Source organism: Phoenix dactylifera, unplaced genomic scaffold (genome assembly GCF_009389715.1).
Source record: "Phoenix dactylifera cultivar Barhee BC4 unplaced genomic scaffold, palm_55x_up_171113_PBpolish2nd_filt_p 001787F, whole genome shotgun sequence".
In the NCBI taxonomy this organism is placed as follows: domain Eukaryota; kingdom Viridiplantae; phylum Streptophyta; class Magnoliopsida; order Arecales; family Arecaceae; genus Phoenix; species Phoenix dactylifera.
Genome location: NW_024069084.1, coordinates 1 through 23818, shown reverse-complemented (window position 1 = coordinate 23818; position 23818 = coordinate 1). Strand labels below are relative to the sequence as shown.

The 23818-nt window shown below is 35.0% G+C and overlaps 1 protein-coding gene across 1 annotated transcript; it reads right to left on the bottom strand.

Moving 5' to 3' along the window:
- Positions 1-1300: 1300 nt before the first annotated feature.
- LOC120109090 (succinate-semialdehyde dehydrogenase, mitochondrial-like) lies at positions 1301-21676 on the bottom strand. Its single transcript, XM_039122824.1, has 18 exons — positions 21671-21676; positions 20051-20112; positions 19878-19965; positions 19716-19773; positions 17334-17474; positions 17243-17251; positions 15600-15664; positions 15418-15495; positions 12590-12667; positions 8935-9001; positions 7237-7322; positions 6877-6909; positions 6708-6740; positions 3898-3998; positions 3473-3558; positions 1606-1712; positions 1450-1527; positions 1301-1339 (listed from the first exon to the last, which is right to left on the bottom strand). Exons 1-18 carry the CDS (start codon positions 21674-21676, stop codon positions 1301-1303), a joined length of 1215 nt encoding a protein of 404 aa, XP_038978752.1.
- Positions 21677-23818: the final 2142 nt, after the last annotated feature.

Genomic DNA, 23818 nt, shown 5'->3' with positions numbered 1-23818 from the left:
CTAGGCTCTCCATCAATCTAAATTTTATCATTAATCTTTAAATTCAGCATAATTTTTTAAATTTAGCATGTCTCTCATGAGTCCTCTGTGAAGCAGTTACATTGCATTAGATTGTTAGCATCCAGATGAGTGTATGGTTGATTATGAATAGGGCCACACACCCAGACCCAGGGGAGCAAGCAAATTGTTACAAGAGATATATAGTCAGCTTCTTTAGTAATGGACTCTTGATTTTAAAAGAAAAAGTAAAAGAAAGTTCGCATGATTTTTTTTCTTTTTAAAAAAAAAGTAATTCTCTGCTCCATTTTCCTTCATTTGGAAAGCAGGTTTTTCTTCCCTTCTTTCTTTTGAGTAGAATGAAACATATGAACAAGAGATTAGACTAGAAAGGAGATATGAAGATTTCCCCCATAGGTGTTTTCAATCAATTCTTTAGCTAGCAGGTTTGGAATCAAATAGGAATTTTCTTTGGAAACAAAACAATACCGCCTTTAGGTTTTCTATTTAAAACAGAGAGAATTTTTTAACCCTCCCCAAAAAGTAATCCGGATAGTGTTGAGCTCCCAGGGTACATAAAACTAGTTCTTTACAGATTGAGAGAGAGATCTTTTCTTTGCCTTGACCTCAAAGTGATGCAACTAGAAATGTGAGGATGAGTTTAGAACACATTGATTTAAGCAGAAGTGAGACAAGTAACGAGATGTACTTTCTATTGTTTACATCATCATCCACTGGATTCATGGCAGCCTACCTACATGATATGGTCTATGTTGGCACCAGCATAGTTTGTCCCAACCAGCCACTGTTTGTCATTTATGCACATAGTGCATAACCATATCTACAAATCCGTTTTTGCTGCAGCTCCTAATTTCTACTCATTTCCTCAAAACAGAGTGTATTTAGAAAGTATGAAATGCAAAGTCTAGCAACCAAAGTCTGGTACTTCATTTGGATTGCTGGTGCTCTTCAATTTGGACATAAACTAGCATGGTAGATGCTTGCATTTTAGGTTCTACAAGGATTACCATCTACATACTATTTATACAAAAACCTTCTCTTGAAAATACATGAAAAAGGAAAACAAACAGGTTGATCTACAAGTTACTCGCGATTAAAGAAACTACTTGTGTGAACCCAGCGCCGTGCCACTATCTGGTAACCTACCAGTGGGCAGCTCACTAGGTTTACAAGGCGATAAACTTGACTCCTTATCTCAGTGAACTATGATTAACGCTTACCATCGTAACTAGTAGTTGCCATCATTAGCTCCAGCTGAGTGGTTTTCTGCTATCATTTTGTATTAAGCCTCCTTCATGTTCCCCAAACAGACATATTTAAGCTACAAGCAGAGGGAACAAGACATGTCACCACACACACACACACTCTCTCTCTCTCTTGGAGGAAAACTTGACAAGAAATAATTAGGGAAAAATACTATTATCCACTTACTTCCAAATACTCATCTATCCCATATTTTGAACCTTCTCGTCCAAGACCAGACTGCTTAAATCCTCCAAATGGTGCCACCTGCAAGATGGAACAAATGGTATTTGATAATTATTGTCATCTACTGAGAACAAACTGCCATGTTTGTGAAATTTTCACCTCAGTAGATATCAGTCCTTCGTTTACACCAACAAGTCCATATTCAAGAGCTTCAGTTACACGCCAAGAACGAGGTATGCTTGTTGTGAATATGTAAGCAGCAAGCCCTGTGCCATTATGCATGAAAATAGCATATAGTGCAATATAAGAAATAATACAATATAAACACCAATACGAAGTTGGCTACAAGATTCCATTAAACATCTATATGCCTACCTGAGGCTTAGGTCCTTCTACCATAGGATCAAAGAATACTTAGCTCAGCCAAACACCATTGTGCAATATCAAGCAGTACTACTAGAGCATATCAGCGCTCTGCATTTTTTTATGCTTACAGTATTCAAAAACAAAATGAAAAGGGAATAGAAGGTTCTCTAGATGTCATAATAGTTTCCATCTCTGTTATGATTATATCTCTTTATTTTCCATAACATTGAAAACTTTTCCATGATACATTTGTTTGAATACAATTAAATACACAAACAATATTGTTGATTATAGTTTATTTTCACAATCTAACAGTATCTTCCGAGGTGAAAGGCAGCATATGCTTTACCAGAAACTGAAAACTATGTTATGGAGTTGGACGGCATGCAATTGCAGGAAATTCAGTGTTAATGTTCCTCTTATCATTTTTATGATGAGGAGAATATGCAAACTTTTTAGACATGAAGAACAATAATGCTTTTCATGTGTTCATTCTTTACATTATACCAAGGTTTGCTGGTCCGCTTTCCTCTCCATACTTTTCCAAGGAGGCAGTCAGCACCCTATGGAGTCTCAGCTACACCACTTCTTACATACAACATAAATCATGCTGGATTGAAGCAACTGGCAGATGAATAGCAGATGAGCTGGTTGAATTCATGTCTTATTGGCCAAGGTATGAGCTTGAGTCCTTGTTGCAACAAATACTGAAAACCCTAGGGTGGTTTTGTGGCAAATATTGAAGGTCATCATTTGGACTTGGTTTGGTAAGTGGGCTCTTGCCCTGGACCAGTTGGGAGAAGTCTATGAGGGATGGGTTACCTCTCATGTAGCCACACTGAGCCTACAGGAAGACATATCAAGAAGATATAAACAACTAGCAGCATAAGTTCAAGGCAACAGTATAGTAACCTTAAGTCATTCCAATGTAGATCCGGTACTATCTTTTTACTAAGCATGGTTCTCAATCCATGGAATAGTACATGCTTAAAAGTGATTCTTTTACACTTCTGTAATAAATTCTTCTTGGAAGTTGAAGCCCAGGTGCTTCAGAAAGGATGAACTAAATAAGCCCTTCTGTTACCATTTCAGACAATTTATTACAGCTTATCAATATCCAAAAAAGTCTTACATTCCTGACGAGTTCACAACAAATGATATAATAACTGCAATGTGCAAAATAATTGGAGAAACAATTGAAACAATCAAGCCTACTACATTAGAGCTCTTAAATCATAAGCTTGAATAGTTAAAACTGGAACCATCTAAACATATGCTGCAGTTCCCCATTAAAGAATGCAATATTTTAGTATTCCCTTTAAAAAAATAGATACATTGATGAAAGCCATGTTGATTGAAAAATTAGAAAGCAAATAAAAAGTCACTAACTATGCTATCTTAATTATGATTCTTAACATCATACTAGCCTGACTCTGTTATCTTTTCTGACAAATTAAATGATTTTGAGGATTTACATATTTTGTCTAATCTTAAAAGGCATTTTATAGTGGCAAGATGAAACAGATAATATTTAATGTTCAAGAAGTAAAAGTTAATGAATTCCAAGCAACAAAGTATAGAGTAGATCGAACTAATACTTCGCTGACCAAAATCAGATTCCTGAAATAGAGAAGTTTGTGCACTGAAGTGTGGTAAGAACCTGCATTTGTGTCATTAGCTATATGAATAGCATCTTCTTCCGTTTTAAAACGCAGGAGCGGTGCAACTGGACCAAATACTTCTTCCCTGTAAGCATATTAATTGTTGGTTGATTAAAAAAAACACAGAACAAAAACAAATAAGGTTTATAAATGAAACTTCTAAAGGACAGAAATCAGATAACTGTATGGTACTTATGAAATGTTAGCTTTGGTACTATAAGATTCATAAGGATGGATACTAGAAACAATCAACTAACCATAACAAATGCTTAAATTTCTCAAAGTATACTACGCTGTCAGTGCAAGCTTTTCCAGATCAAAATTAAGCCATTCACAGACTATAGTAACGATAACCAACATCACAAAGTAAAATAGTAGCCAAGGCATGCCATCATGAATGTTATAAATGGTTTTGGAGTTTCACCTAGATACGAGCATTTCATCATTAACATTCCCAAGTACAGTAGGCTCATAAAATGTCATGCCCAGACTGTGTCTCCTTCCCCCAAGTATAACGTTTGCTCCCTGTTAAAAGATAATGAATAGGGATTTCAAGGTTATATAGAATCATAATCCAATGCAGATTTATGCTACTAGGAGTCAGAGATCTCAAGCGAAGGAAGCCCGCCCACTTGCCTTGGATGACATAATTATTTCACATCCAGATTATTTAAAAAAAATGAAAAATGCAATAAACAACACATCACAATATGTCCTGCCAGGGGCAGGCAGAAGCCTTCTCTGACAAACATTCTTTCCCCGTACAAGAGTTTTCATATATATATATATGCACCAGTGTCTATACTATGATGTGATGCAAGAACCAATTCTCTACCAATATCCTCGAGAGCCAGTGTCCATTAACATCACTGCGGCATCCTTATACATTTAGTAGCTATGCATTGAGCTGCTGGTGAACTGACCTCATAGCATGATAGTATAAATTACTCACCATTACCTGTTTATGGGGATTATGTAGTCTCCAAACCCTGCTATTATATTAGGATGCTTTCACAATGATCTTTAAGGATGGGATAGGCATAGCATATACTACAAAACTGACCTGCTAGCTAAGACAGCATTAATGCAAATATACAGTTGGGGGAAAGATGAGTCTCCCCTATATGTCACATTGGGTTTTTCTTTTCTTTTGGCGGCAGGGGCAGGGGGATGATAACGAGGGTATGAGTACTCTTTCTTGGCTAGGATTTAGGCTTTAATTCTGTCAGTGCACAAACAATGATGAATTAAGGATCCACACTATCGATCACGGCCTAAAACAGACAAAGTACCTGGTTTCGAAGGTCACTTATCGCAATAGGTGGTCACAAAATAAAGAGAGGATTTCAATGGATCAATGCCACGTTTTGATATGTTCTATGATTTACAAGCACCCAAAAAATTGAACTTTGATTGATACATTTTAAAATTTACGAATCATAATCAACAATGTCAACTTAAACTAATGTGTTATTGTATTTTTGTGTACATGTGGCAGTTTTTGTGCCATATTTTTTGCATGCACTCGATGCATAGTTAAATTACCTCCGAAATAGTGAGTGTTTGTTTCCAAATATTTTTAGTGTAGATTATAATCCTTCAAGACTCTCCCCCCCTGTAAAGCATGGATATGGATGCTTGATACAAACGTGACATGATACAGATATACCGATATAGCAAGTCATGAAAAAGTAGGACACAATATAGCTAGAATATCTCAAGGAATATATGTATGTACGTACGTAAGTATGTGTATATATGTATACAAGGTTCGCCATCTCGGTACCGGCTCCATATCGGTACCATCTTATTATAGTGTTCGTACGCAGTACGATATGGTAAAGTTCAGCATACCGAGTGTCAATACGGTATGATAACCAGTTCGGTACCGGTATGGTACAGTACCGACCAGTACGGCGAATGTATATATCAAGGTCCGCCGTACCGGTCCGGATCGGCGTACCGGTGGCCGGCCGGACCGGTACGGTACCGGTCCGGACCACTTTCTTTCCCATCAAAAAAAAAAAAAAAAACCACAGCGAGGCGCTGTGGTTCCCCCCCCCAAAAAAAAACACCGTACCGGTGCGAACCGGCCGGTTCGCACCGGTACGAGGCCGGTACCAAGCGGTACCGGCCGGTTCACAGAAGAAAACCGGAAATACCGGTTTTCATCTGTGTCCGGTACCGGTCAGGGACCGGACCGGTACGTCCCGGCCCGTACCGGCCGGTACGGGCCGGTACGGCATTCCTTGGTATATATGCATATACATGTAGATGCATATATATGTGTACATATATATATGTACCTACGAATAAAATACATGCATGCACATATACATATACACACACAAACATATATATGTATATGTATAAAAAAAAGCATCCATAAAGTATAGCAGGCTAGCAAATAATTAGTCCCACTTTATACAATAGCATTAACTTTTACAAGGTCATCATTTGGTCATTATTCCATAAACCATAATCTATACTCCATATTTTAAAATTAATATTATAAACTACAAATCTACCCTTGCAAGTATCTAAGTGTATCCAAAAAGTATCCAGATTCAAGAGTATTTTTTAATTTTGAAAAATAGGATACTTAACACAAGCATCGGATACGTATCTGAGAAGTATCAAACGAGTACCAATATTAGATATAGATACAATAGCGACATGGCATGTGATTTGGCACGTGATTTTAAGCATCTGTGCTTCTCTCACCCACTAGTTCACACATTTTACAAGATCTGTTACATCTATATTTAAGTGCATAAGGCTGCAAACCATGCCTGATCTTCTAGATGAATAGCAAGGCTGCATAATTGGAGACTCTTGCATCACTGATTCTAGGTTTTACCTCCATATGAAAGTTTGATTGCTTATAGCCAAATAAACTCATAGGTCCTATTTGGTTGTGGAATAATTTAGCCTAAAGCAAATCGGCAAAACTATCCTTCACCTACTGTAACTTGGAGCAAACTATTTCAACCTATAGAGTGGAATAGTTTACTCTGGGTTAAATGGAAAAAGTGGTACCATGAACTTTCCACAAAATAGAGTTTTTGATCAGAATAAATGAAATAAGTGGGATAAAGCAGGTTCAAGAAGGTCAGTTCCATCTTATTCCACAATCAAACATGACCATAAAGGTTATAGATGATATAAGGTATGTGTAAGTTATAATAACTTGAATGACAAAATTGATTTATTAATACTGATGTTAGAAATTACCTTTGAAGTGGCATCTTTGATAAATTTTTCAACCTACAAAATGAAAATTTAAATACAGCATGAAACATGTGATTAGACTGTTTAGAAGCTTTAGCAATTAAAGATAAATTGCTTACTAACAAAATTAACATCAGAGAAATTAATATGTCATGTCAAGAGCATGAATTACCTTTTCTACAGCAGCTTCATTGATTAACGGGCCCTGTACAAAGAAAACCAAAAAACTTCGTGATCAAGTAATTAGAAATCAAACAAAACATAGAAATAAAGTTCACTTTAGAAAAGAAAAATTAAGCTAAAGCACAATCAAATGCTTCTGCAACACAATAGAAGATGCCATATTATGCATGGATGGAAAGAAACTATTTGTTCCATAAAACCAGTCAACAAAATTGGTTATTGAAGATAAACTAATTTCTATGTGTCAAAATAGATACTCTTTAGGAAAAGAATGGTCATAAAGGTAGGCCAAAATGACTCCAGTTTTGAGTTCCAGGACGATAGAGCACCAAATGAAAGAAATTAGTACCTGAGCTATGCCTTCTACGAGGCCATTGCCAACCTGCAAATTCTGAACAGCCTTTGCAAAAGCATTTGCAAACTTTTCATAAATGCCTGCATATAAGGGGTTGAGTATTCTTAACGGGACAAGAAGTAGTGAAATAAATATCAGGAATTTTGAACAATCATAGTGATATTCTTCAAAAAGCTCAGCGATTACAGGAAGTTTGAATAATTATGGTGGCCAACGAGTAACTCAGCAATTCTATTAATAAAAAAAAAAGAAAGAATGAGCAGTAATTTTGATAGCACATCATTGCTATCAAGTTTAATTTCTTATAAATTAGAAATTTAGAATATGGAAGAACTAAAGCACTAATAGCCAATCAAAAACCCAGCAAGACCACTCATAGACAAAATATACAGATCTAAAAGACATGCATACCAGCAGCACATAATATGATAATATACTAGAAGCATCTCTCCAAGAAGCCCGACGTGGATAGTGGAATATGAGAGGTTGTACAGCATGATCTCAAGCATCTAGTCAAACAGATTGCATGTAAGTCCTTAAAACAGTAAAGTGCAAGAGAATACTGTATTTCAACCAAACAAGCTAGCTGTATAATATTTGTTCATTGATCTGATCTTCAGCAAAATTCGATGAATCCAAACCAACAAATAAGAATCCTTTATAGTCTAGCAGGGACAAGTATATGTAATTAAACTTGAACGAGAATCTTCCTATGCTTGCTAGTTTAATGAATCCACTTGACTTTCTGTCCTATAAATGGATATATACTAAGTCAAAGCATGTCTCAGAAGTCTTCTCCCTACTTTCCAAAGTCATCATGAGATCTTCTAGTATGTTTGAATTGCATATACATACATACATACATACACACATCTATGCATGCATGCATACATACATAAGTGAGCTAAAGTTTAATGGTAGGTACTCAGACCAAAGTGCGGTTACTAAAGTTTAATGGTAATCTCAGTTAGGGGAAATTTTAAAATATGGGATGCTGTGATTTGAAGATATCACCACTTGATGTGAGCTACAACATCTAAAATGCCTACAAAAAAAATTCTGGAAGCCCAGTGCCATGCATCGGGTTGTCCTAAAATGGAGAGTACAATCAAAGCTTAAACCTAAAATGCATTTGTAGCCCATACAAATGGAGAATCCAAATCGTTGGTCTTGATCTAAGTATCTCGACGCACATAGCAATCAACAGCAAACCTTTTTGGTTGCTTGACACCTGTAATTGTATAAGCAAGGGCTTTGACAATATATCTTCTACTATATATAATGCAAACTCTAGGCCAGGGTGCTTCTCCACCGCTGAGTTCAACTCCACCATGGGCCTCAAAGTTGGCGCAATTCCGTCATTTTAAGGCTTTTTATAGTATAAATGTTTTATCTCTTACACTAGGAAACTTCCATCATCCCTTTCTCCTCCTGGTCCATGTGCATTGCATGTGCAGAACTCTAATGAATTTTAATTACAAGAAAGATGATCCATTCTATATATGAGCTCTGATGATAAATTAAACACAACATTGTTCTAGCATATGACAAATGTTCTTAGTACATAACTTATAACAAAGCAAAATATGGAAAACTATCTGCCATTCTGCTAATATAAACAAAATATGCAATGAAATCATGAACTTAAATAAACCCAACAATATAGTAGCATACAGGAGAAAACAAATGTACCTTCTTGCACCAGTATTCTATTTGCACAAACACATGTTTGCCCACTGTTACGAAACTTTGCTGCAAGCTGAAAACATCAATAATAAAGAGGATGTTTAGAGCTGGTAAGACACTAGGTTAGAATCAGATAAAACTGATAGTAACATGTTGTGCATGTGTATATACCGCTCATTCTTATCAAAATCTGTCTAAACACCATAAATAAGAAAACCATGGAATCTAGCCACAGTATGAGATGGCATAAAGAAACGGATTAAAAGGCATTCTGTGATTCATCATCATACAATCTATGTCTATATCTTTTCCAGTGAGCAAATATAATGCTCTCTAAATCTGGGAAGGCCTATGCAGAAATGTTTCATATTTTGGAGATGTAGAATGAAACCCACCATGTTTTCAAGGGAAGGTGGAAAAGAGCCACAGCTTGATCCAGTCTGTATCTTTTGGACATGCAACTGAGCAGTGGAAATGGCTGAAGGCTAAAGCACCCACTCTAGGAAGTAGGAAGAAAAGCATCTGACACTCAACTAACATGTTCCATCTAGAGGCTTCAAGGAGAATTTACAGGTATAAATTTTAGCTAGCTATACTGCATTTTTACTATCATCTTGGCATACAAAAATCAAACATAAAAAGATGCTTGGGTTCTTCTAGATAACTTAGTAGTTGTGATGACTAATTCTTAAGGGAAGGTCAAGTTTCCAAATATCTAGTATGATGTATGCTAACTTAATAATGCCAAGGAATGTCAATTGCATACAGAAGGAAGCATTCTAGTGAATGTGAAGGGCTTAAACCGGAGGTTTTAAGGGGCAGTCCATGCCAATGGCACATACCATGCCTGGCTGGTGGCGGCAGGGGGCGGACATGCACAAAGTGGAGCCAGGATTTTCAATGCATGTAGAGAGGGAGGACGGAATATTATCTACTAAACATGAGTATATTTACTTATTAACTTGCCTTTGAATTTATTGATAAATAAATATAAAAATTCCCTTAGTCTGTTGCCAGTATTAAGTCCAATGGATATAGGAATCATGGTTTTAATAACACCTTATATGATGGCCATACTCTAAAACAATTACAGACCATGTTAGCATTACATTTGATTGTTATGTCCATTCTAACAATATATGATGGCACATGATTAGGACATCTCTATACTGATAGCTTTGCTTTCTAAAATAGCCATACTAGTCGAAATTATAAATTTAATGCTATTAAAAAAATATTTGATCCTCAATCATCAATGTGAATTTGATGATTGTCATCTATAAGCTATTACATGATTTAATGTTATCACTAACGTATTTTGAAGTTATTATGACAGAATAACTATTCTCTTTGCAATTAATGAACTACTCCATATTTTGAGAAATAGCATTGAAAATAAATGATAATGGCACAAGATTGATAAATTTAGATAACATTAACTAGTAATGTAGGTGCAAATAGTTATGGAAATAGAGAAAAATAGTCCCTTTTAAAGCTAGGCTAATATCCAATCATCTTCTCTAGCCTTTGCATAGCATGGGAAGGATCATATCTGATGAAATTACAGTTGCAACTTTTAGACAGGATAAAATGTTTGCTTAGTTCCTTTCCATGTGACATAGATATGAGAGATTGCCTGCTTGCCAGACTGAAGGACAAAATGCAACGAGTCAGGTGCTAATTTTGTGCCGCTACTATAGAAGACGTGCAAGTCTTAATTAGGGCAACAACGGCTGTACAGTTATAAAATAGGCATACATATGTGAGTAGAAGTGGCCCGTCTAGCCTATCCTTGGCTCTGCTTCTGTGCATGTCCCAAGTAAATATGGCAGTGTATCGAATTATACTGCAGTCAAAGGGTGCCGATTAATTTAGCACGGCTCAGTATCGACCAAAACCAAATCAAAAGGTTCAAAACACTTTCATTTTGACCCTTCCATTGCCTTGGAAATATGCAAGGTTCTTTCTAGGTTGTGGACAATTTATGACTTGCCGGCAAACAACTTGAACAAAAACTATTACATGTAAATGTGGAACTAATCCCCAATTGAGTTCACTAAGGAAATCTAAAATTCAAACTATATCAAAATAAAATCAATTTTCCAACTTGAACAAACATTGTATTCTTCAGTTGGGCCCAAGGTTGTCAAGGCAGCTAGGCCATAGCCAAGTGACTTAGGTGTCCAATAAGTAGGTGACCTGGCTGCCTAGGTGCCTGAGGGAATTTAGACAGAATTTGATGGATCAAAGTAACAACTTTTTAAAAGACCAAGGCCACACGTTACCAGTATCTTGACTCTTGAGTCTAGCAGAACAAGTCTTATATTTTAGCTTCCAAAGTGTTCTGTCTAATATGACACAGATCAACATAAACACATGAATACATGTCTTATTGTTTTAAAATCTTAGTCTCAGAAAAAGCATTTAAAATTTAATGAATGATTACATACTATCATTATCAAGGATTGACATTAAGATAATGATGATGGATTATGAGGTTGATACATCCCAAAGTATTGAGTATGCATACTCATACTTTTGACAGTATGACTTTGTGGAGGGGCTTAAAGTATTGTTTTAATTCATAAAACAACTCTTAACTGCACTAGAAAGGAATTTAAAGTACTATTAAAAAAACCCCAAAAAAGTAACAATTGCCACTATCTGCCAGCCTGTGTAGTTCTGCCTAATGGTTGGCACAGGCCATACCAATGGCATTCAAATCCTTTCTTACACACCCTAAGTAGGTCATGGATGTGCTGCATGTGCATGAAATAATTTGAATAATATACTCTATTTGAACCAACTTATGTCCAAATTTTCATAGGAAAAGCAAGAATATATACTGATTGTACACATATATAAGTACCATATGGACAAAATTATAGGATACTAAATTATATCCAAGAGACCCTCTTTATCTTGGATAGATCATGCAACAAGACTTGTCCAAAGAGAGACAGCCCTACCATAAGATGTACACTGTATGCCAAAGTGCCAATAATGAAGATTATAGTTATGGTGAACAAAATATCAGTTCATCATATATTTATTGTATTTTGCTTTCTTTTATTTTAAGTAGGAACGGCGTGAAAAAGTACTACTTTAGATCTATTTTGGATTGGGATGAGTCATTAAGTCGTTGAGATTTAAAATTTTGTTGTTTTTGGCCTCCTTCTATAAAGGCTGCTGCATAATTTGGAACTTTGCATTTCAGGAAAGATTCTGGGTATCCACATAGAAATTGATTTCTTGGTTTTCAAGGATCCTAGTTTCATTACGAAACAACGTGTAGAACTTCTAACTCAGTTTTGATTGAATACACTAGTTAGGGATTTAAATTATTGTTTTTAATTTATAAATAATTCTTAGCTGCACTAGAAAGAAATTGAAAGTATCATTAAGAAAATAAAAAAAGGTGTGAACCCTAATTTATCATCCAGCAATCTGATTTATCATCAGCAACAATTTCATTGCAACATATCAAGATACCATCATCAGTGAAAACCCCAAGGAGTGATCAATATGCAGTACCAAGCAATTTACATAGTTTGATTACTATTATGAAAAATCTTAACTACAACTTACATAACCTGGAGAAATGCATATATTGACAAATAACATTCTGGTAAAGAATATCAAGATGCTGTTTTTGGCTTACAGCGCCTTTTACTGCAACATCCAGATCTGCATCATCAAAGACAATGCAGGGTGCATTTCCACCAAGTTCCAAGGATATCTGAAAACATAAAATTCATAAGTAGCAGTAAGTAATCTAATGTTATAATTATTATACAGGCTTTTAAATCTAATCTAAAACTTAGTAGAAATTGATAAATTGGTGGAAGTAATTTTTTTCTAAAACAAAAGGACCATGTGACCAAATAGGCTCAGGTTCAAATAATTAAAGCATCCATCTCCAACAGATTTAAAATATAACTGGACAATATATTCATTTTAACTCCATAATATCAATCACTGGAAGCACCCTAAATGAGAAGTATTATAGCATGGCTTAGATAAAAGTATTCATTACATGAACAAGCAGCAAAGGATAATGTTTAAAATCAGATAAAGACACTCTGTCAGCATGCAGGAGGCATCACATAACAGTGAAGTACCCATTATGACTGCAAGGTTCATTTTTTCATACCTCCAGCTTATGCTGATAGATCAAATGATGTTTGATCTTTTCAATTTCAACTTCTAAAAGCTCCATTTTTTAAGCAGTTATGTCCATAGAGTTTATGCTTGAAAATTCCACATACAGTAAAGGTTCTTATACCACTTTGTTGGGAAAACAAGCTTCTCTGTAGAACAAAAAATATCAAAAAGCTTTAAGTTCTTATGATGTATCGTTTATTAATATAACGGTTAGTGTTTGGAATTTTAGCACTCAATCATTGCCTTGTGTATGGGTCAACCACCTTGGTATTTCCATAATTACAATAGTAACCTAGACTTGACAAGGTTGACTTAATTTTAAGAAAAATAACAGAGACATCACACACAAAGGTAATCAATACACGGACATGGAAATTTAGGTACCAAAATCATACATGAGGAAGACTAGGATAACCTACACATGCAGAAAGGCTTCCTAAATTTTCAAAATTTTGAATACAAACTGGAGCCTTCATATTTGCATATCAAGCACATGCACTTTAATATATGATCATTAAAACTTTTTTTTCCTTAGGTAGAAAGTTGTTAAAAAGACTGTCAAAGATATTTATTAAAAAACTGAGATTGTTAAATTAGGTTTTACAAGTTTCGATTTGCAGTATAGAAAATATTTTGTTTGGACAGAAATTCAACTAACTTCAGTTAGATGAGGAAAATTAACATGAAAATTTAGCATCAAACAGACATAAAAAGAAACATCAAATTGATCCTCCTCTGGAGCTGATTGACAGGGCCCGACAGCCACCTTTTGATATTTATAATTTGTTCGTGGAAGTACTTAATCTCCTCAATACAAGAGGATGTGAAACAAGAAAACCAAGAGAAGACACGAAACAGTTCATGTCACTTGAGGGTTAATATCATGTCATGCACTTTATATGGTTCTCTTTTGTCACTTCAAATTTCTCCTCTCTCTTTTTACTTTAAGTCAAATATTTCATTTTTACTTTTAACATAGAAGATAGTCTACACTCTACAGTCTACCCCACTTGGGTAATAGTGGTGATGCCAAAGTATGAGGTTCATATGCCATGAAACGAGAGGGAAGCACGTAGTACCTAGGCTGCTAATGTTGGGCATGAGCCAGCCAACCATAAGTTCAAGATGGCCAGTCCTAAAGCTCAAATCATTTAGGCCTAGCTTGGTTCAAAATAACTAGGCCTGCACCCAGCCCAAATTCGGCCTAAAACTCGCAACAATTAGAAAATAAAAATAAATTATTTTTATTTATTTATCTCCCTTCTCAACAAATAAATATTTATCAAAAAATCTTAAACACCATCCAAATCAAGCCAAAAACAATTCTGTGCCTAAAATTAGAGGTCTAGGCTTCGCCCATGGCCCAGTTTGATTAGGTCAACTTGGGCCTGGGCAAGCCAAAATCAACAAGAGCAACCTTGGCCCATCAGAAGCCCTAATAATATCAAATCCCCTTTTTTAGTAACTTACTAATTTATTAATCAATTCCCTTAACTTATTATATGTTCTATATGGGTATTTAATATGCCTCCTGATTATGTTAATGATCCGGATATCTACGAGAGGCATCGCCACTCGCCCCTATTTTTAGATATCATTATGTATGTTTGTTGGACTTCAAAAGTATGTAATTGATTGTATCTTGATTTGAAGATATTTTATGTTGTTATTTTTATGATTTGTATCATTTTTAAAGCAATAAGATGCATTATCTAGCAATAAGATGCACCCGGTACCAGTTCGGCGATCCTTGTGGAGAACATAAAAAAAACATCAAGAAAACATCAAAAAAAAAATCACATTAGACTTAAATTTATAGAAAAAAAATCGAAAAGAAAGAGAACTCCACAAATGGGAGTTATTTAGGGCCAACCGGTTCGTCCTGATTCGGTTCGGTCCAAACCGGTACTGAACCGTACCGGGCGCTGACCGGTACGGCACCCAGTACTGATTCGGTGATCCTTGATAGGTAAGCATATTCTTTTCAAAACTCCATCTATTTACAGTGGCATGATAATTAGTTGAACAAGCTTGCATTCTACAAATAGAATCTGTAATACATAGACGAAAAAAGACACTTTGTATTTAACACTTCAAAAAAGTAGATGGTATGCACATATTCAAAAATTACACAGCCAAATCATTACCAAGCATATTTATGCATAAATCAGGTAAACAAACATCTTGTATTGAACTTTTGCAATCTTTGAAGAATTTTATGTGAAAAATCCTTGCAAAAAAACTCAAATTAAAAGTAAGAAATACTGATTACTGCATAATATGACCATTTTATGGATGAAGTACTTTTCCTTTCAGTAAACATACCCTTTTAACAGTATTTGCTGAGCCTGCTAACAATTTCTTCCCAACAGCTGTTGATCCAGTGAACGTGATCTTTCTTACCTAAAAGAAAGCTAAACATGTCACATACAACAGTTCCCTGCTCCTAACTCTGCATTAAGACCAGAACAATATTGGAAGGGAAAAAATCAAACAAAAGACAGAACCTTGGTGCTTTGGAGTAGAGTATCACCAATATCGGAAGCATTGCCCACCACCACATCAGCACACCCTGAATGATAACAAGCCACAATAATTAATATAACCAAAAGTTTAAATGGCATCTATTAATGGACTAGCATAGGTGCAAAATCACTAAAAATATAGCATACTCCAAAAATAAACAGTAAAAGACAAATTGAAAATCTGAAAGTTCAGATGAGAAGAAAAACAAATTTGGACCCTAAGCAGGTACAGCACAAAATGGATGTGTAAAATATGCTATTTTGAAATGGAAAATGTGGAACCAAAAAAAAGATAAAGTGCACTGCTTGTCCATCTAATAAAAGGTAGTTTGTCAATATTTTTAGTCAGGGCACCATTTCCCATGATTAGGTATTTCATGATGCAGCACCTGTTTTTTGAACTTAATTGAATGAGGTGCACCAGTCACTTACATCATCCACATATGAACACCCTCACATAAACATGCACGCAGATGCATATACAATCTATATACAATATGCATGCACACACATATTTATACAGATTACAGACTCAGTTCTGCTGGTTAAAAAAAAAACTAAAAATCTAATAGTGAACAAATTATAAAGCAATATTTATGGCCAAAATAATAGCAATTCAGAACACTTCTCTCACACTCCTACCTTAGACCAATTTGAGGCATCATCACATCCTCATTCCCGCACACATCCAAACTGTGATCCACTACCACTCTCCCTTCCAATGTGTCATAAGGCCTATTTTATATCATATTGCATATATTAATGGGCAAATGTTGTAAAATCCATATGTTACATGTTTTTTGTAAGTCAAGATTGCCATACCCCGAGTAACTGGCTTCACTTGTTAATTCACTCCAATGCTTATTCCTCAAGTTTCAAGGGTCTTTGAAAACAAATTGCTTTTGAGTTATTAATTTGAAGCCAAATTTTGATTAAAAATATTATTGCATTGGAAAAAAAATCAAGTGACCAAAAAGAAGAATATAGAAGTGAGGATTACTGGTGGTATTCCAGCTTGAAGAGAGAGCTCAGCGGCAGCTAATGCAGTCAAGGGTGTATACTCTGATGGTTTAACAACAACGGTGCAGCCACAAGCTAGTGCAGGGCCAACCTGATACATCATAAAATACATACCTTGTAGACAAAGAAAGCCATGTGCAAGGACAAGCATAGTTTTTCCTTTGAAAAGAATAGTTGTCAAAATTGTACATATAAGAGCTGACAAAGACCTTCCGTGTAATCATGGCTAAAGGAAAGTTCCATGGGGTAATTGCGCCAACTACTCCTACAGGCTGCAAGACACATCGAAGAAACACTAATTACGGTATTTTTTGGAGAAAAATCTATGCTTGGTGGTAAATCATTAGAATTTACAAAGCATACACATATGAAAGAACAACAGAAGATGAAAAAAACAATAGATCAGATAAAATGCAAACCAAAGTAAATATTAAACAGCACCATCTCAACAAAAGCTTTGATAAACACGATTTCACAAGATACAAGTCATATCCTACCTATATTTTTTCATTCTCAACCAAAGTTCCCTTAGAAGAAACCCCAAAAAATGCTTGCTGTAATTAAACATGAGAAAAAGTGCAAACTATTTGAAACTGGTGGCATACCTGTTAAACCTGCACAACAGTGATGAAAGTTATTATTTATAATGGCACATTTGATTCACATTCACGACTAGACCTGCCTATCCCCTAGCACATTCTTCCCCTAAATTCTTAATGTAAAACAGGTCAGCATGATTGCTAATAAAGGCAGTCACTTGCACTAGTCCATATGTAGAAGTAGTACGAATAACCTTCTCATCATGAGCTTTCTCAAAACCCTTGTTGCAGCATTTATCTGGGAATTTTCAGGTTGTTCATGATCTTTTTAGTCCAATGAGTATTTTATCTCCCTTTACAAATTTACTTTCCACTTTCCAGTCTCTCTCACATAGTCACGTATAACCATCTCAATTAGTTCTATATCACGTTGTCCACTATTCCATAATTTCATCATCTTTAACATTGATCATCCTAGGATTTTAACACCTAACTACCTGTATATTAGCATTTGAATCTTAGATTACAACATGTACTTAATGTATTAAAAAAAAAAAAATCCACTTGACCTTTCTTCCGCCATCAAGTTGTATAATTGTACAATTTAGCTCATGAATCAGCATGAACTGAAAAAATCAGAGGATTTAGAAAGTTGAGTCATGGTTAAGTAGCTCATAAATTTTGCACTACTGTAGTCAGAGCAGTCTAATATTTCACCATTATCACAAATGATTCTACATCTCACATGTAATAAGCTACTACTACAAATTAGTTTCCCCATTAGCTATCGTTCATTTAAACAAACTACATACTGGCACTTGTACCCTTGTTCTGATCTTGGCTCTAAAAAGGGCCATTACCCAGTTATGATCCTGGCAATCTGGGGTCCTAGAAGGGCCATTGCTTGGTGTGATACCCAGTTATGTTCTTACCTTGGCTTTATAACTTTGAAATATATTCCTAATATCCTCACTTCTCAACAGCATCCAGAATTTCATTCCCTCTGTCCAAATTCGTTTTTCTGTGACTATAAATTTAGAATCTTAACAGGCAATCTTATTGTTAACTGTCAAAAATTTATTAATACTTTCAATAAAAAGTTGATAGAAATGTACAACACACATAGTTACAGGAAAAACTAAAGTATGAATCAACTATGGTATCCAAATAACTGCATTATACTTTTAGTCAATTCATAATATTATATTGCTTCTATGATGTAGCAATGATCCATAAAAACCATATCCAGCACTTTTTCACAAAAGTCATTTTGGTAAGATCTATGTCCTTTATATGGCTCTTTTTACTAACCAGCATCAGTACCTTACAAGCATGGTGATGAATGATGTCCTACAGAGGTCCCATTACCTTTTTTTTGCATGAAACCAATCAAACCACTAGCTGTGAACGCTGCATTTGGTTAATGTTTCATTAGCATGCCAATGAGATCATTCTCATTTTCAAGCAAAGTTGATCATAGTATCTGATCATTAACAAATTAATTTTGGTACATATATTATTTTTAAAAAAAATACATGGCCCTGAAGAAAAGCCAGCTTCTCCATATTTTTGAGTTAAGACTTCAATTTAGATTGCTCAGCCAAAGGCATGGCAATGAAGAATTATAACATGCAATATTTCATAGGTGCTGACAAAACCAATTGTCACCCCCCATTATTTCTAAATTGCCTCTTATCAGAGTTCTACTTAATTTTATAATTTTAACTGCTAGCTTTTTCAAGCAATTATTTGATGTCTTGGATCTTTTCTAATGGTCTATAGAAGCTGAACTAAAACATTATAAATAAACATTCTTTTTCTTCTTTATAAGAATAAATAACTGTTTTTTTCCAAACCAGAAACTGCATAGTAAGTCTATAAACTCCAAGATGGATGAGATACATATAGTGCACAAGCTTGTGGTTGTTCAAAGAGAATTCATTAAGCAAGCTAGCCACTTGCAGTCATGCCAGCATCCTTAGATTTTTGGCTCATGTGTTATGAACAGTTTAGTAATTTTAGATCTACATAAAAATGTTTTGTTATCTTTGAGTAATTCTTTATTGTCACTTAGGCCACTAAAAGTAATAATGAAAGAATGGATCCAAGAAGACAGCCTCTTATTAGATGTTAGGAAATAAATGAAAGTAGTGGTTTCTAACTAAAAGGCAATAAACTACTAGAAATTTTAAGCATCCAAACAGACCGCTTGAACAATTCAACAATCTTTAAATATTCTGGTTACATCCTTAAGCCTTATGAGTCATGATCATTTAGAGAAATGAGTAAAAGACTTCTAAAAGACAAATGGCAAGTCAAGTATTGATGATAACAAGTCCACGAACTAGAAGAATGTAAATTGATCATCTAGTGAACATATAGCCACTTGGAGATTAATCTAAATGAAGCTAAAAGACAATAGTTTAAGGGAACAAAAATATGAGAGAAGATCAAATTAAAAAGATGTATGGGAATTAGTCTGTTGCCTGTTTTAATACAAATAGTCGGCGATCAGCTAGTGTAGCAGGAATAATGTCACCATATATACGTTTTGCCTCCTCAGCCAAAAAATTCAATAAAGCCAGCACATAAGCAACCTGCAGAGGCAGTTTCAATAGCATTTTAACTTGAGAGTAATCTATGATTGACAGAAATCACTTATGTTTACAATTGCTCCCATGTTCCAAAGTCAATAAGATACCTCACCCAAGGCCTCTTTTAGAGGCTTCCCTTGTTCCAAAGTCATAAGTAGTGCGAGTTCTTCCTTGTGGGAAATCATTAGATCATACCTTTAGAAACAAATGTAACCAAGAAGCGGTCAAATGATAACACTTTCTATGATGATGCTAAAGGTATATGATCAACATTATATACATGAAAGCTGATTCAGTGGATGGAAAGATAGTCAATATTTGACACAGTTTCACCATGAAATGCTGAATGAAGTGTTTAACAGTATGTACAGGAAATCAAATTTTGTAGCAGAAGACAGACCAGAAAACGTTAGCTTCCTCTTAATTTCTTCCATATTCGAACAGCCTTTCAATGACTGATGAAGAATAACAGCCCATGTTATCCTCACCTAGATCTAGCATGGAATGATAGAGGATATAACCCTAAAACCCATAACAGCAATGGCTGGGCTGAGAATCCTAAAAGCAAAACCCAGATAGTTGACTCGAGGCTTGTTTCAAAATTGTTATCAACCTTAACCTGATTCTATAGGCCTTCAATGGTCGCGTTCTGAATCAGGATTTTTCTTCACATATCTTCAGCTTTAATGTTTCCAAGAGATTGTCAAACAAACATCGGCAGAAATTTAACTTTCTCACACATGAAGCCTGACATCTCAGAGAATAGTAAATCAGTAAGAGCCCAAGGTCTAAGAATAGAAGAACACCACATGTGCAGACCAAGATCAGACCAAATACAATAATTAAGTGACAATTTTCTTCCAATTTCTGGAAAGGCATTTCTCATAAATATTGGTAGTTGACGATCTTGCATACGTCGGACTGGACTCCAAGATCCAGAATTGCTATCTCACGACTTTTGGTGATATTCTGGGTCAAGAAGATTGCGAAAGCTATAGCTGTAATTTAACGATGATTTTCTTCCAGTGTTTGGAATTACAGTCATATTAGGATTCCTTTAGAGAGTAGTTTAGGTGACCAAGAATTCTTCAATTAAACTAAAATGTTGTGATCATTTCTGGACAGAAATTTATTAGTGCTTTTGTATATACTATAGATGTACACAGATCCAAAATAAATTGGAATCTACATCAAAAAATTAGCATAAATCCTGATTTTTTTAAAAACAAAATAAAATAAATGAACTAATGAAGGAGCCAGAGCAGATTCACGAAACCTCCTAATCAGATCAGAAAAACATTAATAACTAAAGCCAGAAACTTCATGGGAATTTTAAAATTAAAAAAAAAAAACTTTCAGGCCTAACTCTCTGGGCTGAATGTAGCAAGCCCAGGGATAGAAAATGTTGCACCAAAAAGTCAGATTACATGCGTCTAGATACATTCTGCAGACAAGCAACCAATAAAGAAAAGAAATTCAATTAAAGAACTGAACAAAGAGACGAACAGAAAACGAAAATGTGATAATACGAAGAAGATGAAGCAGCTAATCCTGGCTTCCTCCTTTTGTTTTCTTTGCCAAACAGGCCAATTCCACCACTTAATTATCCACCTCTGGAGACTTATTAAAGAGCCAAGCATTACCTATTCGAGTCCAATTATTACTCCTAAGATAAGATAATAATTAAAAATAGAGGTGTTCCAATGCCTATATCTTTCCAAATAAGACACAAACAATTAAAAAAAACAAGAAATAAAAAAGGAATATCAAGATATTAACTTGTAAAGACTCTGCTAACACTTTCTTGGAATGTCCCTGAGAGTGTATCTGCTGTGAACTCCAAACCACAAAAATATCAGCCAATATATGATTTTAGGCCTTAATTTCAAACCAAACTCACCTCCATGGCCTCTATATGGACCAGAATTCCAAATTGATCCGTTAGATGCTCAACTGGAACTATTTGCAGCCCACAACTTCAATTTTTTCAGCTTCTATAAGTGCTCCACATGCAATCACATTTTAAGGGTTTTTGCTTATCTGCCATTATGTTCCCCTTTACTCTGCAAGTGCTGATCTCCAATCTTCATTGCTTCAATCATTCCAAATCACCAAAACAATAAATTTGATTACTTTTCTGAAAACCGCTGTTACGTCATCAGATTCTACCAGCATTCTCCTAATGTTGTCAGCTAGGGCCTGGTGATGAGTGCTACCTCACTTATCATGGTGATTAAGTTCGACGCTAGCATTTATCCAAAAATGGATGAATTTCATGTACACATGCAAAACAAACCCGCACGCATGCACACACATACAGTCACACTAATAACATCTACATATTGACCCTTTTAATTGCTCTTATAAGAGCATCACCTCATACTGATATCCATAGCTTGAAAGTCAAAATAATTCCCTCGTATCTTGCATGATCCTCTTCATGCATGCATAAGAGCAATTAAATTGATCATTCCTCTTATAAACAATAATAAATTGATCTTTTCTCCATGCTTTATCTATCAGGACATTTTTTAAACTGATGTCTGCATATTTTAAGTCAAAACTGACATTTTATCATAGGAAAGAGTACCCTCTTTACCTACGTCATTCCACCTGGCAACTTTTGCACACTTTTTTGAATCCGAGTAACAATTGGTACATGAGTCAAGAAATGCACATTGTTTATATATGAATGATAAAAATACCAATTCAAAGTGGCGGATATAACCACTATGTATTAGTGCTTTTTCAGACCTGAAGATTCTTTTTTCAACTACAAGTTCCACTCTTGGAGGCATATCCATCATTTAGTTTTTTTCAGATTCATAATAAACATAAAAAACAAAGTAAGCAAAACTTTTAGAATGACAAAGCATATTAAGCAAAGACAGAAAATGTCTGAAAATGTATTTACCATTTCCTTAGACACTTGCTCCTCTCACTTGCAGTGTGTTTACTCCAAGCTGGGAAAAATGATTAAAAGGAAAAATTAATGTAAATCAAAAATATCTAAGAAAAGTCATAAAAATCATAAAGATGGAAAAGAATATGCATATCAATTTGCTGTCTGTATTGGAATTCACAAGACTGGTACGAAAAATGATTAGTGAATGCAATAAACTTTTACCTAGAATAATGCAAAAAATAAGATGCACAAAGTATGGTTAGTATTTGAAGGAGAAAGTCACTTTACCGACTTATCCATTAACAATGCATTTCATGGAGATTTCTTCAACCATAATTAAACATTTGTTGCCATGCTATGCATGACATTCAGTAGATATTATCCATAACCTCTTCAATATTGTGAAAACACATGATCTGCCATCTGTCCCTCATGAATTAAGGAGCATACATGTCAGATTAGTGATGATTACCAATATAAGAGAAAAAAAAAACAACTATATGATATTCTAAACCTTACATGATATAATTATATTCATAATACCATGATACAGTGAAATTTTCCGAGTCCATAGACATGTTTAAATATCTGAAAAGATTTGCATGCCATCCAGAAAACAAAGCTAGTCCTCTTTTCTGGTGGATGACATAAAACCTCAAGACTAGAGCATGATAATCACTGAGATCTCTCAGAATCAATCCTGTAGAGGATCGTTCTCAGCCATTGAAATAAAAAGAAAAGACAAGCTAGTCCTCTTTAACTCCATGAATGTTACAAACATATCATGATGAACATTTACAGAACACCTTTAAACATTTTAGTCTTATGCATATACTTAAAAGACACATCATGCAAAACTAGGAGTTTCAAATAAGGGAAGATGAAACTGTTTTACTATTATGTGTAAAACCATTAAACACTAAAATGCCAGCCAGAGCTTTAAATAAAAAGGTAGAGGGTAACAATGAGTTGAAAAACCATATTAATCTTGACTCTTGAGTCTGAAATGAATCCTGATGCAATATTCACTAATTCTTGGCCATTTAGTTGAAGATACCCCATTTTTGACATCATGAAAAGTCAATAGGAAATCATATTAGAGGATACTCTCTTCTCCCAAAAGAAACTGCACATGGAGACCAA